At 38.0% G+C, this 15,589-nt stretch overlaps 2 protein-coding genes across 6 annotated transcripts in view; one reads left to right on the top strand and one right to left on the bottom strand.

The window, feature by feature from the left end:
• Nucleotides 1-2,650: 2,650 nt before the first annotated feature.
• On the bottom strand, nucleotides 2,651-7,788 carry heix (UbiA prenyltransferase domain-containing heix). Its single transcript, XM_067136404.2, has 2 exons — nucleotides 7,553-7,788; nucleotides 2,651-7,437 (listed from the first exon to the last, which is right to left on the bottom strand). The coding sequence occupies exon 2, from the start codon at nucleotides 7,411-7,413 to the stop codon at nucleotides 6,451-6,453; it is 963 nt and encodes a 320-aa protein (XP_066992505.1). The 5' UTR covers nucleotides 7,414-7,437; nucleotides 7,553-7,788; the 3' UTR covers nucleotides 2,651-6,450.
• A 219-nt stretch (nucleotides 7,789-8,007) lies between these two features.
• Mlf (myeloid leukemia factor) overlaps nucleotides 8,008-15,589 on the top strand; it is a 185,822-nt gene continuing 178,240 nt past the window's right edge. For all 5 annotated transcript variants that reach the window (XM_067136405.2, XM_067136407.2, XM_067136408.2 and 2 more), the window contains exon 1: nucleotides 8,008-8,203. In XM_067136405.2, the coding sequence (XP_066992506.1) occupies nucleotides 8,151-8,203 (53 nt within the window). In that variant the 5' untranslated portion in view covers nucleotides 8,008-8,150. The remainder of the gene's footprint in view (nucleotides 8,204-15,589) is intronic.

A 15,589-nucleotide genomic window follows, 5' to 3' on the forward strand; every position in this document is an offset into this window, starting at 1 on the left:
AATGTAATGAAACAGCATGAACTTATTAGGGAAAGATGGGCGAAAGTGGCCCCAAAACCTCAATTATACCGTTGTGCCGGCGGCGCCCTTAGGCGAGTCATATTTAGAGTGTCAATTACTTTTCTTTTCCTCCCGTATGCAGAGAGTTCATTGTATAGGGTGGTGTACTTTCCTTCTTTTATTATATCATATTTTGAATAAATTAGTATTCGTAACCCCACATTATATGATTCTTGTCATTTATAGTTATGCTAAGCAGTATCCAGTAATAGTTGAACCTGGAGAATCCTACTTTCATATTACATAAGGCTCCATCTTAAATATTTGTTGTTGTTTTTTTTTTTCTTTCTTTTGAACGTAACCACTCCCCAAGTGCTCGGGCTGCCGCGGCTAGCACAGAAAGTAGGAAGGGAATCGGTTCAAAGCTCGTTAGGCTAGTCGAGCCCCCCTTTACTCTAGTCTCATCCGTGGGTGTTTACCCAGTTATGTGGAGGCATTCTTATGCGCGGGTCTTCCATTCGAGACCCGGAAGGGTGTAATACAACACATTGGGGAACAGGATTGTCACTATTTTCTGTGCCGGGCTTTACTATAAAACCGTACTGTAAGTAGCTTTCATTGTATTTACGACTGGCCTGTGTTTTAAGTTTTTTAACACTATCCTTTGAAGTAGGAGTCATCAAAAATTGCTTCATAGTTTAGTTTGCTTCAAAAAGCACAATTACAACACATGCATCAGTAACAGATGCACAACACAACATATAAATATTGCAAAATCACCGTTTATGCTGATGTAACCGAGGGGGGCAGTCACGTTCACACTGATGCAAACTGGCAACCGTGTAGCGGAGGAATGTAGGGGAAGTTAGAAGGGGCACGGTGGAAGGGCGGACAACCAGCGCCCAGCAGATGGGCAGCAGTGTAATTTGCGTGCTCACGCACACAGAGGCCCTTACTAGCCTATCGCTCGTATCCATTTGTAGACATGTTAAGAATTTTCTTTTTTTTTTACAGTTTTTAATCTGTATTTTCTCTATGCTCGTAATCACCTGAAACATTCCCAAGTACCACCGGTTGGAAACCCCTGATCTATGGTAGCATTACTTTTAACTGTGACATTCTGACAAGAATACCAATGTCACCGTAATGACCTATGTTCAGTTCAGTTTAATGTTTGTCTGTTTCTGTTACACCATCACGGGAAAATGGATGGGTTGATTTTTATGAAACTTGGTATTTCAGTTTAGAATAAAGTCCACCAGAATATTAGCTATAAGTTTTTCAAAAAGTCAATCAGGAGGGGGAGCTTCAGAAGGTGCCTAAAGCATAATACATGATGTATTCCTCTTTACATGAAAATAGCTCATGGTAAATTTTTATTCTATATCTTTCCCTGATGTGGTGAAAAATAAGGAAAATATCAGTGACAGCCGTACGAAAGTTGTCCAAGAGCCAGTAACTAACTTTATAGACTGTAAAGGGTGTTGCTATGGAGGTCGTTCCGATGTTTTAAAGGCTTTGTACATCTGTTAGTATTTTTAAAATATTAATCCAATACTTGACTACCTTTTATACCAGAAAGAAGTGATCAAATCAAGATCAGCAGTAATGGAAAATAAAAATGAAACTGCAAAGGACCGCAGAGAGCAAAGAAGCGAGTACGTCATGACAAGCTTCTGACAAGAAGACACATACCCATTTATGTACCTCAGAATCTGGCGAACAATATGAGAGGTAGACAAAAATGTAATCACGCATATGCTAAGTGATTATCCCATTAATGTCAAGTACTACAGCTAGTTAAGAAATAAAAATGGTAGTGGTTTGTACATCTGTCAGTATTCTTAAGATATTAATCCAATATTTGGCTTCCTTTTACACCAGAAGAGTGATCAAATCAAGAAACTCCAAAGGACAATAGAGAGCACACAAACTCAAAGGTTTTCGGCAAGGTAAGGATAGGAAAGAGCTAGGATTGGGAAGGTGGTGTCTGTGGCTTTAATTAAGCTACAGCCCTAGCATCTGCCTGGTGTGAAAATTGGAAACCACAGAAAACCATCTTCAGGGTTGCCAACAGGGGGATTCGAACCCACCATCTTTCCAACGCAAGCTTGCAGCTACGCAACCCTAACAACATATTACAAGTTGTCCATTTCATGACCGTATCGATGTTTAATCAAGAAGTAAGTATAAATAACCACCTAATCGATACTTTATTAATGCCTCAGGCAAAATTGAATAAAATTAAAGCTGAAGAGGACCACTAAGTGGTCGAAACATGTCCTGTAAGTTTTAATTTTATTCAATTTTGCCTGAGGCATTAATAAAGTATCGATTAGGTGGTTATTTATACTTACTTCTTTACCCTAACAACATGGCAAACTCACTCTTAATTTATTTCTATTCAATTATCTGAAATATACAACTAACAATAGCCCTCTATACAGGACTTGTAACGTTCGTGTTAATAATATTTACAGGGTAACTGAGACAGGGTTGCCAGATACCTGAATCAAACTACAGAACAGATGTGCAGTTGAGAAATTCAACAGGCTTGATTTTGCAAACTGTAAACTTTGTTTCAGAATTACAAATTTATTATTATATTGTCATAATAGAACAATTTATTAATGACTTAACATACAGTATATACATTTAGAGTGAACATTTAGGGTGAACATTCAGTTCTGGAATACAACCAGGTTACAATTTCAATTATATTTAAAAACATCAAAAAGTGAAAATTTAGAATTGTTGTCTTCTTTTTTCTGGGGTGGGGGGAGGAGGAGGACTGTTAATGTTAATTCATCTTATTCAATTACAATATATTTTTCATCCCTATGAGCAACTCTTATCAGTTGTTTAATTATTCTTAGCAATTTTATAAAAAATTCTGTGACAATGAAGACAAATTTACAGAAATTTAATAACTGTAAGGCAGACCCTCCGATGAGGGTGGGCGGCATCTGCCATGTGGAGAGAACTGAGTGTTATTATATGACAGCCAGAACAGTAGTCCTGAGTGTGTTGGAGACAGCATCCCATGATGTTCTAGCTAACCTACAGAGCGGGTTGTTACAATTTTATAGTTTTGCAGCAGTTTTTCATTATTATATAGGTAAGTCAGAAATGCTCTTCCTATTCATTAAGATGTCTAACAGCTCTCTACAACGCAGCTGAAATTCCAAAAACCAGCATGCAAAACAGCTATGGATGTTACATTCACTCAGTTCAACCTCTGGAATGACTGGGGAGACGAATGGTTAAACTCATCACCACATGGCCTCATTGAAATCTGTGACACTAGCTGGTTTCAATCTGTCTTGGACAGTCTGCTCAAGACTGAACAGAATTTGGTGTGGCACTCCTCGAACTGATGCAGCCCTACATCAGTGGAGTCGGATACTCTCCTTGATGCGACTGTGGTTTCGAAATGCAGACAATTGAGCACATAGCGCAGGAGTGCCTTCTACACTCGTATCCCGGTTCCTTGGATGAAATCCAAACGCATTGATTACAAACCTTTCAATCCACATATGAGAATATGGCCCTAATGCTTTAAATTGTGTATTTGGAAATGTATTTCTTTTTGTCTTTTATGCAACATATGCTAAATAAATAAATAAATAAATAAATAAATAAATAAATAAATAAACAAACTGCATGCTCTAAGGTATCTTCTGTTATTCACACATTTGTTACATAATTTTATAATGATATTCATAGTTTTACAGGTTAGATTGCAAGCAAGTATAAGCCTACATAAGACAGTAAGTCAGTCCCTGTATATCGAAGAGCCTCTGAAAGCCCAAGGACACCTTGCTAATTAAGAGTTTCTAGGAACAAGCCATGGCAAAACAGATGAGAAAGGGGAGAGAGAACATGCAGTTTTTCCTCTTAAAAGCTACAACCCTCTCAGTATGCAGCAGACTGTGTCACAACACACCATTATTGTCCATTTGAGAGCACATACTTCTTTCTTCCTGTACACAACCTTGCAGTGCAGTCTCCAAAGTGTTCTTGCAGGCTGGTATGTGAAGTGTGCTGTGTTTTCAGTAAGAAAATTAATTTAGTAGGGTTTTTCTTTTTACAATTTGCTTTACATCACACTGGCTCTGATAGGTCTTACGGCGACAATAATTTAGTAAGTTTCATGTAGCATTGTGATTATGGGTGATTGCAACGAAATCTCATAGTGATGCTGAAAAAAAATGGAAACCTTGCTGACTTTTGAGGAAAAACAAATAATACTTTCTTGGAATAGACCAGTACCTAAATTAGTACATTTGATATGCAGTAATAAGAAAGGGTTCAACTGTCAATGTTTACCTTTTATTTTTAGAATTTGCATTATGTCACACTGACACAGAGAGGTCTTATGGCGACGATGGGATAGGAAAGGGCTAGGAGTGGGAAGGAAGTGGCCGTGGCCTTAATTAAGGTACAGCGCCAGCATTTGCCTGGCGTGAAAATGGAAAACCACGGAAAACCATCCTCAGGGTTGCCGACAGTGGGGTTCGAACCCACAATCTCCCAGATGCAAGCTCACAGCTGCTCGCCCTTAACCGCATGGCCATTGTCAACCGCCAATTAAATACAAAGCTATACGAAGTATACAAGTGGTTAACTGGATGTGAAAAACTAAACAAAATATTCTGCTGGCCATGTTTGTTATTGCCATCTGCATACCGAGATATCTGAGAGTCACGTTATTGCGTATATAACTTATAAAGAATTTGGTAGGGCTTGTGTAGTCTTGTTTTAAATGAAACCATGAAGAGAAACTCATCTTCAACCTTTTATAACACAGTCATTGGAGGATTCATGAAAAAAGGAGTTGCGGCTGCATTTCACATAGGCTATAAATAATTAGGTAAGTTTTGAAGATTATGCCTTAACATTTTAAAAATGAACTTGTTTTATTGTATTAATAATTATAATATTAAAATTATATTAAACTAATTACAATGTTCAAATTATTTAAAAAATATATAATTAACGTAGAAACTGATATAATTGGAATTTACAATTTGACAAATATGCTCAAAGAGAAACCATTTTCACAACATTTGCTAGGCCTACTTGATGTTTCCCAACAAACTTTCACTCTAGAGGAAAGAAACTAAAGAGTGAAGAAATCTGTCCTCTTTGAAAGAAATAAAGTCACTGATATTCACCAGAAGTGGAAACACAGCATATATCTTTGGAGATGAAAAATATGACGAATTAGGCCTATGGGACAATTTCTGTCCTGGATAGGAACCATTCAGGATGCAGGACATATAGCAAGACTACAGTACTATCCTGTAAAATACGGGTTGTCTACCAACCCTGAACTGAAGAGTTACAATGTCATACCTCATGCAAGGGAGTGATAAGAGAGAGAGAGAAAGACAGATAATTTCTACCCTAAAATGTTAGACACATTAATGGGAGGTGAAAATCAGTCATGGAACAATGATGGGAAAGATTGAGAAAATTAAGATAAGGGAGGAAGCTGAAAGGTGCTGGAGTTAGCGATTGAAGAGGAGTTTTGTTGATGGAGAATAAAAAGGTTTTGTGATTAAATAAAAAAGAAAAAAAAGAAGCATGTATCACAAGTAGCACTCTTATTGAGAACCCTTGGAACAGTGTCAGGTAATAATTTTTTCATGAAAGTATGTCAAATATTATACAGTTTTTCAAGCAATATTTAATATTCATGTTACAGATGTATATGAACCTAAACTTTGTACTTCACCTCATATAAAGTAAATATACAAATGTTGGAATATGATGTCCTGCGTATTATTTTCTACACTACTGGTCACTTGCTTAGCACACCAGTCTGAAGCAATGCTCCTCACAATTTTCCTACCTCTACTGCAACTTCACCTCTCACCAGATTTAATATAATTCAGCAAGTATTTCAGTTCATTACAGAATTGATAGGCAAAGAACTATAAAAGGACTTTGTTTTATTATCTCCACTCATACAGCCTACAACGTGCAATGAATAAGACCATCCCTAACCTAGAAATTCGAAGTACACAACACAGCAAAGGGAATCGTTGTAATAGCCAGCAACAGAATATAAAATAAGGCATACTGTACAATTCATGACAGGAATGGTTATGTGAGAGGTATATTTTGTAATTATTCCCAAGACATATAAAATGCTCCAACAGTAGGTATTCACAGTGAATAGAATTATTAGATTAAAAAAAGGGCACAAAAAATGAAAATTAAAAAAAGGGTTTTGTCACAGTTCTTCGCGTGAAAGCTGTAATATCGTATCTTACACTATTATTGTCAAAACACATTTACACATGAGTATTGCACAGAAGGCATCCAAGCCATCTGCAGGTGAAAATTCATCATAAAACACTTATCACTGGGAAGCGTTTCCTCCGGGCCCAGATAAAGTGTCCCTTCAGTGAGGTTACCTATACAATATGGTTTGTTATATGATTAATGGAGGAATGGCAGCTGGTTCACATTGGTGAAGCTACAAGCAAGAACATACAAAAGACCGAAGTACAAGTTCAGTTTAGCAGTTTCTCGAGGCACTTTCTGTATAGTTTCAGGACATCGAAACTGCTTTTCAATTCGAAAAGCTGAAGGTAGTGTTATAAGAGGCAATAGGAACCACAATGAGTGGCGGAGTCCAAGTACAACAAACAGAATGTATGGTGTGAAAAGGAGGAAAGCATACAGAATATGGGAAGCTGTATGTCCAATTAAAATAGCTAAAGTTACAATTCCTTTCTGACTGTCATTTTCACAATCTCTAGTATTATTACTATGCAAGATTGCCTCTGTGTTGAGAGCTAATGGAATGGCATAGTAAATAGTTGCCCACTCAACACGTCCTGTTTGCGACATGAATGCAAAGAGAACAGATATTGGTCCAAAAATAATGAGTATCAAAACATCACCCAGAGCTATATATTTCAGTCCAATCCCACCAGTGTACAAGAAGGAACTCGACAATCCACCGAAGTATACAAGTGCTAAATGCTCCATCTTGGCTGGAGATATAGCGACAAGAAGTATAAATCCCACACATCCAGCTGCATAAAGCATAGCACCAAGAGTAACAACTTCATCTTTTGAAAGGATATGATCCACTAGGGTACGATCATCACTCATCCTTCCATCTATTCCTTTCATGTAGTCAAAATACGTATTAACTAAATTTCCAGCACCATGCACTGACACAACCGTGAACGATGTTAACAAAAGAGTAAGCCAACTGAAATCACCATGTCCATATTTGTAGGCAATAGCACTACCTAATAACGTAGGCATTAGAGAAGCACTCAACGACCATGGCCGTAATGCAAGCACATACGATGATAATTTCATCAATGGAGGCTTAGTTGCATCTCCAGTGGACTCTTTCCGCACATTGTTTACCTCGCCGTTTCCCATGGCAACTCTTCTGAAAACTCCGTACTAAAACAACATAAAAAGAATAAGCGTTCGTCATTAGGCTTAAATATTCAAAAGATACAAGGCAGGAACGAAAAGAAAAATTAATAATTTAAATTTCTGTTCCCTAGAACCTTACCCTGCTTTATTTCTTCCACACTACTAAAAAAACAGTTTCACCTTTACAGGTTAGAATGACATCTTGCTTGCTTCATTTATGCTTAGATTATCTTAGTGACCTACGGACACTCAATTTCCGAAATAAAATGTGTTACTAGTCTGTTTTAACATTTGATCACATTTTTTTTTAAAAAAATGTAGCGTATTCAAATAAACATTTGTATAAGACAGTTTTGGGTTTGCGCGATTCGTTGGTGACGTGTTTCTTTCTAGGAAACAATTGAGTTTTATGCGGAAGTTCATTTGAAGAATTGAAAAACGGACATTAATTTTAATTAAGTAACATGCAATAATTTTAAAATCCTAAATGCAAGTAATTTAATATAATATATTTTAACACATAACTTACAGTAGTTGCCTTTCAGATATTATTCAGAACAATTTATCACTAACGTAGTATGTTCTAGAGAAATCGCCATTTTATGAGTTGGAAGGGATTATTATTAATGCAGATTGAGTCAAGTGATCTCGAGTAGTGTTTGGCATCGTGCTTGGGTTGTTGTGCTACGAATTGTGGCGGCTTGTTCGTGGAAGTACGTCCATAGTCAGCGTTGAAAATGTCTCTCTTCGGGTCACTCATGGGCGACTTTGAAGATGATCCATTCTTCGGGTGAGTTTACAGCCGATTTATGTCAGAACAACAATAGACTAGACTTTTTTTTTTTTTAAACATTTTCTTTCTGTCACACTAAGAATGAAGTTGGACAGTCCATAATCCAATATCGACTTTTTTGATAGCCTTGTCAACGTGTTGTATCGTGGAATAAGATATTTTATGACCCTTTCTTTATGTACGCTATTCTAGGTTTAATTCGCGAAACCTTGAAGCCACTTTTTTTTTTTCCCCCTCGCAGATTATTCCTATCCAAATTACGTAAGTCCAACTTACGTTCTTAACAGGGTGGTTGCTCTCTTGTGTGGGTTTGGGGTTTCAGGATTGGAATTCAAAAACTGCTAGCTGGTGCTGAAGGGAGAAACCCTTTGGTCCACCAAATCCCAGTGGATGGTTTTAAGTAGTGAGAATAATTCTGTCAATGAGACGTATTTAATGATTTGCAGGGTGTAACTTAATATCTCTATAGGTGTATTCCACTATCTTTCGAATTTATGAAATATCCCTAGTATAATCACGGCGACTTTTACCTGGAAGTAATTATTAAGATGTTATTCACAAATGCTGTTGCGGGGAGCCATGTGGTAAAACCCATACCATTTCATGTAGACAGAGAATGAGACATATTTTTTTTACAGAATGATAAAATCTGTTTTCGTATTTGATAAAGCTGCAAAGTGACTCATAATCGAACTTGCAGTACTTTTCCAGGATGACGCATGTGTGCCAGGCTTCTCTCTTTCATCTATCAGAATACCTTAATTTTTCGAATTGTGGGACTCTTCTATTTTCACCCTCTAATAAGTTAATAAAAATAATAAGAAAATTGTGCACAAATGTGAATTACATTTTAGAGTACTCCAATAAGGAAATTGTTCTTTTACAGCATTAACTAAAATGGTATCGATCACAGTTAACATACACACGCACTGCACAGATGGGTCATGAAAACCAGGTCGTAAGCACCGTTTGTGATGGAAACCATGTATGGCCAGTCTGTTCAGAGCATACCTCAGTTCGTTGTTCGGTACAGTCCAGCTTCGATTAATCATTGCATCTGCCCAGTAGAATTCCAAATCAATTTACACTAGTTTTCTTAGTCTAATTTGAAGTAGTTCCTGTTCTTGTCGTGTGGAGGGTAATTGTAGTCTCATTCGTTATGTCTTCCATAAGGAAGGTTTCTCTGCCTAGCTCATAAGCAAGTCTTGATGGTGACATTTTGGAAATCCCTAAAATTCTTTTAAGGAATCTAGCCTGGACATTCTCAATAACTCTTAAGATCAGATAGTTAGATATTCCCAAATTAGCTAATTAGCTCCAAACCATAATATGACAGGGCCGGTAGAACTTTTGCATAGAGTAGCATCATGGCTGTATTAAGCTAGTAGTGGGTGTTGGAATCTTATATATTCAGTGTTGTAGTGTTCTGGTGAAGCTAGTGGGCAAAAGTTCAGAACAGGTTACATTTTCCAGCGCACGCATCTAGGCGCGATTGCACTGTCATTTGTTTCTGTCTCGCGAAGGGCTTAATCGTGTGATGGACAAAGCAGCCATCTGTTCATGTAAAGAACTAGTTCTAGTGCAGTGGCGCTACTTTTGAATTTACGAATCTTGTGACAAAGCCATTGGCCTGGATCAAGCAAAGGGATTCTGGGGGCATAAGCCCCCAGGTTACAAGCCGCGAAGCGGCCCCAGGCCTCTAGTATTCCACGTGACAAAGCCATTGGTCTGGATTGGTTAGACCATTGGTCAGTGGCAAAGCCATTGGTCAGAAACAAAGCCATTGGTCTGGATCAAGCAGAGGGGGTTAGAAGCCGCGAAGCGGCCCTAGGCCTCTAGTATCCCGTGTGACAAAGCCATTGGTTTGGATTGGTTAGACCATTGGTCAGTGACAAAGCCATTCATCTGTATCAAGCAAAGGGGGCCTGGGGACGCCCAGGTTAGAAGACTCAAAGCGGCCCTAGGCCTCTAGTATCCCGCGTGACACCTCCATTTGTCTGAGCAGTTGTGTATTTTCTGTGCGCGGGTTGGTAATGGAATTCATTTACTTCATTGCTACGAGTGACGTTATATACCAATGTATATCGCCCAATCAAAATGCTGGAACGTAGTTAGGCGATGGACTATGGTGCGTGATAAATTGTATTAGGTTATAAAAGTAAAATTACTTCTGGGGGACGGCGGGTGGGTTCTTAACTGTTGCAGTGAACACCTCTCCCCTCTACAAGGTATTACACTTAAGATTTCCAACATATTACATCCTTATCATGCTATAAAAGTAATGTAACCCTTACTGAATTTCTACCGAATAGAAGTGTAGCATAGTAAATATTTGTTAAATATTAACATCACGCAGTTCAGTTTTGAAAGGGAAGCCATCTTTGTGACGTGAACAGGGTGCGCTCCTTATATCGGGTTAGCCTACAAAGCCACAGCCCTCTTGAGTTTGTAAAAGATCAAGCAGACAATGGGAGACAATCAAAGAGAAAACAAATGTGCAAAATGCGATACAGCATTCTCAAATGAGGATAGCGCTATTGGCTGCGACAGTATGTAATCTCTGGTTTCACAGAAAATACACGTCAGTAAACGTGACGGAATTCAAGGCACTATCATCAAATAATAGATCCCTCATGTGGATGTACGGGTCGTGTAGGCATCATCTGAAAAACTACGGGCTCAATTCTGGTATGCAAGAGAATAACGTAGTTGGGCAAGCCACACTCAGAAACAAACGAACATGTGACGACATCAAAAAGAAACTAGAAGTAGCAAGTGAAGAACTGATAAAAAGACGCGGTTACGTCGCGCATTCCTGTCTACGAAATGTCGCTGCAAAATTTGTCACAAATGGAACATAATTGCTTTTACACAGTTGAAGTCTAAAAATCTGCAGTAAATTAAGAAATATTTTATTTTTGGAGAATATTATGTATACCTTCTTTACTGCTTTACAAGTACTTTTGGTACTACGCTCGCAGTAACACACGTATGTCTTTTGTTTGTCTTACACTTTCAACAATTTTCTGTGTGATGTCTGTGTTCACTGATGTTCTTTGCTTTCGTTTCATTGCTTCAGTTGTCAATGACATCATTTCCTGAATTGTATTGCGATATGCAAGATTTAATAGGCGACAAAAAGCTATGGCCAATGTACATAAGAATTCTGTGGGCTAGTGATTTATTGGTCCAGGGATCATGCTATTTTCGTTCGAACAAAAATAAATATTTATTGGTCCAGGGGTCATGCTATTTTTCTTTCAACACAAATCTTTTTTGTGGTACTAACGATATTTCTCTGTAATGTGCAGCACCAAGTTGTTGAATGCGTCCTTAGTTGTTTTTCCGTAGAGTTCCAGCCACATCACTATAACGTGGTCATTTGCCTCATTGAAGAACGAAATAACATCGTGAATGCTATTGACCTCCATTTCGCTGTTTGAACTGGCCGCTCTAGTCATATGGACATTGATAATGAGAATCCAGATATAGCACTCCCATTCCTCGGTGCTAGCCCTACACCTCAAGAAATTCACAAAATACGGCACCAGCAGCGGAATACAACATAACCGATTCCTGTCTTACAGGCCTTAAGTATGTATTAATATTTCTCTAATAACGACAGCATTTCTTAATTTACCGCAGATTTTTCACTTCATTTAAGTAAAAGCAATTATCCCATTGCTCGGTGCTAGCCCTGGACCTCAAGAAATTAACAAAAGATGGCACCAGCAGCAGAATACGACATAAATGAGTCCTGTATACAGGCGTTAAGTATGTATTCATATTTCTCTAATAACGATGGTATTTCTTATTTTACCGCAGATTTTTCACTTCATTTAAGTAAAAGCAATTGTTATGTTCCATTTGTGACAAATTTTAAGATGACATTTTGTAGATAGGAATGCGCGATGTAACCAAAAGACACTTTTCTTGGAAGCACAACTTCAACAAGCAGAAATATTAGCTTCAGGACTAGGAAAAGTCTCAAATAAATCAGTCCAGGACCTGGAGGGAATAAAGCAAAACAAATCTGCTAATACCTACAAGGAGGAAGAAAGGACACAACATAAACATACTAACAACAGAGCAAAAGCTATGAATATGAAAGAGATCGGAAACTTGGCAATAACAGCCCAACACAGGTTATCCTCTCCTAGAAGAGATACAAGACAATATGAATCACCAACACGGCACAGGAGGCAAAGAAAAAGGAAAACTAAGAACAGCACCCAGGACAGCATGGGTATATGTGGTGAGATTGAGGGATGACATCACAGAAGAGGATCTGAAAGAACACCTCACAAACAACAGTATCACTAAAGTAATTGAATGTGAACAATTACCCACACGAGGAAGAAACAAAGCGTTTAAAATAGGCATAGCCTACCTACGGAAGTACGAGGAATAGTCTTTGACCCAGAATTCTGGCCAAACGGAGGAACCTACCGCACTTACCGATTTCATAAACAATAAAGACGAGAGACAGAGAATTCCAGAAGACGACAGGCAAGACATTGGACATTCTACCATGGAATGTGGAAGGGTTAAAGGGCATTGTAAATACAGCACCAGATGATATTTGGATAGGACAAGCTGTAATAATAGCTACGGAAACATTTCTGACGGAGCCTTTTGGCATCACAGGATACTACACAGCACACTTACGTTAAACAGAAAGCTTTAGGCAGACCGGAGGGAGGTGTATCCCTTATGTTCGAACACACCATGGGAAAAATTAGATGGTAAAAGAAGAAAACATGACAATCATAAAATCCATGGACATTACAGTAGTGGGCATGTACATTACATATGGCACATCAATAGAAGAAACAGTGGAGCAGATAATAGGGGCTATATCACAAGTGAGAACAGAAGAAAACTTAATTATTGCAGGAGATTTCAACTGCAGAATTGACAAACCAAATAACAAAACAACTACTATACTGAATATTCTTCAGGAGGAAGGTTTTAAACTCAACAAGGCCGAAGATATAACCTATTCAGCGTACAATGGAACAAGCACAATAGACTTAGTTTTCTATAGAGGAAAGATCATAGGGTTATGTGAATGATGTTGATCCATGAAATATCACTGTAATATTTGTCACAAATGGACGATAGTAATTGATTTTACTCAAATAGTCTCAAATCAGAGGTTGATTAAGAAATACCTTTGTTACTAGCGAGAAATATGTATACATACTTACGGGCTGTAAAAGGGACTCCATTATGTTACATTCTGCTGCTCGCGCTGTCTTTTGTTTCTTGAGGTCCAGGGCTGGCACCAATGAATGGGAGTGGTATGTCTGTGAATTCGCACTCTTTTTTTTTCCATATGTCCAACGCGGATATTTCGTTGAAAGAAAAATAGCATGATCCCTGGACCAATATATCGTTTAATGAATCAGTTAGGGCACATGAAGTGACAGCCCTTCAAATTACATCGAATGAGAAAAGTCAATAAAACGACACCAAAGAACTTCAATGAGCAAAGACATCACACACGACAGTGTTAGGCAAACAAAACACTTACGGAACTGTTACACCGTAGCAGAAATAGTAGTTCTAGTTGTAAGGCAGTAAAGTATGTATTCTCCAAAATAAAATATTTCGGATTATTTCTTTATCGACCTCCGATTTGAGACTTTGAGTAAAAGCAATAATCTTCCATTTGTGACAAATATTAGTGATATTTCATGGATCAACATCATTCACATAACCGCTCATAGTTAAAAACTAAAAGAGGAAATGGGATACCTCGCACACACCACTCACAAAACATATCCCCATACATACCAGATTGTTAGTAAGAAACATGGATGAAAAGTCACTTCCAGACTCGCGTAAAACAAGAAAAATAAACTTAGGAGTGTTACAAAACAATACACCAGCTATAGAAAATGCAAAGAGACACGTAAGAGAAAATATCTATCTTATCGTGACTACCATTCAAGATGCTATAAATGCAGCAACGGTACCAGCCACAACAAGGAAATCGAAACCATGGTTTGACACAGAGTGCTACCAACACCGAAGAGAAACGTTAGATGCCCTACACAAAGCAAGACTCAAAATGTAAAAGATGACCTAGAGGAATATGCTAGAAAGAGAAAGGAATACAAGACGCTCCTGAAAAACAAGAAAACGCAATTTATAGAAAAAGTACTAAGAGAAGCAGATGAAGCACGCAAGGATCCCTACATAGCACTCAGAAGAAAGGTCACCAGATGAAATCCAAATGGAAAGTTGAGAATGCCACTTCTCTCAAATTTTAAATAAAAGACGAACAAATCACATGAAAATGGGACACCGAATGAGGAAGAAAACACCTCCCAAATTACAACAGAAGAGGTTGATACAGTAATCAGAAACACAAAAAACAAAAAGGCTGCAGGACCAGACGGGATTTATGAGATGTTAAAGGAAACAACAGGAGTGTTAATGGAAATATGGACAGAATTATTTAATAAATGCCTCAGCTCAGGAGAATCCCAGATAGCTGGAGAAAGTAGACAATTAAAGTCCTCTACAAGGGTTCAGGGGATACAAATAATCCGAATTCCTACCGTAGTATAGCACTTGAAAATAACATTTAAAGTCTACACAGAGTTACCCAACAAATGTCTAACGGAGACAATAGATCCACTGATTCCAGACCAACAATTTGGCTTCAGAAAAGGAAGGTCCACCTTACAAGCAATACATAATCTTCTTAATGGCAACGACCATGCACTAAGACATCCAAAAGGCAAATCAGAACCGTCTTCGACTACACCAAAGCCTTTGATTTGTTAAACAGGACAAAACTCATAGCAAAAATGGAATCCATGACAAACGGAGGAAATGAAGTTACAACAGCCATAAGAAATATACTGACCTATAACAGAATACAAATAAAGGACGGAATAAAAACTTCCAGAGATATCCTGTAGACAAATGGAGTACTACAGGAGGATCCCATCAGCCCTACCCTATTCGACATCGCCACCGCAGATATCGTGAAGATCTTAGTAAAACCGAATTAATGATTTCTATAAATGTATGCAGATGACATGGTCATAGGTTCCTCAAACAGACTTAAATTGCAAGAAGCACTAAACGACTTACATAACTGGGCAGAAGAAAATGACTTCAGTATGAATAGCAATAAAACAAAATACGTGGTGTTCCGGAAAGGTGGAAGATTAGCACCAAAGGATAAAATGATGGTAGGAGGGAAAGAACTGCAGACAGTAAACTACTATAAATATCTAGGAATCACCCTTTAAGAGGATTGTATGACATAAAGAACATGACCAGGCTATCCCTACAGACGGCTATGATATTATTTAGTGCCAAAATATCGCCAGTACTAACCTACGGATTAGAATTAATATGGGA

The sequence above is a fragment of the Anabrus simplex genome, chromosome 1 (assembly GCF_040414725.1).
Source record: "Anabrus simplex isolate iqAnaSimp1 chromosome 1, ASM4041472v1, whole genome shotgun sequence".
Lineage (NCBI taxonomy): Eukaryota > Metazoa > Arthropoda > Insecta > Orthoptera > Tettigoniidae > Anabrus > Anabrus simplex.

Coding starts and splice junctions, on each gene's coding strand:
- heix (XM_067136404.2), bottom strand. CDS start 7,413: ATGGGAAACGGCGAGGTAAACAATGTGCGGAAAGAGTCCACTGGAGAT.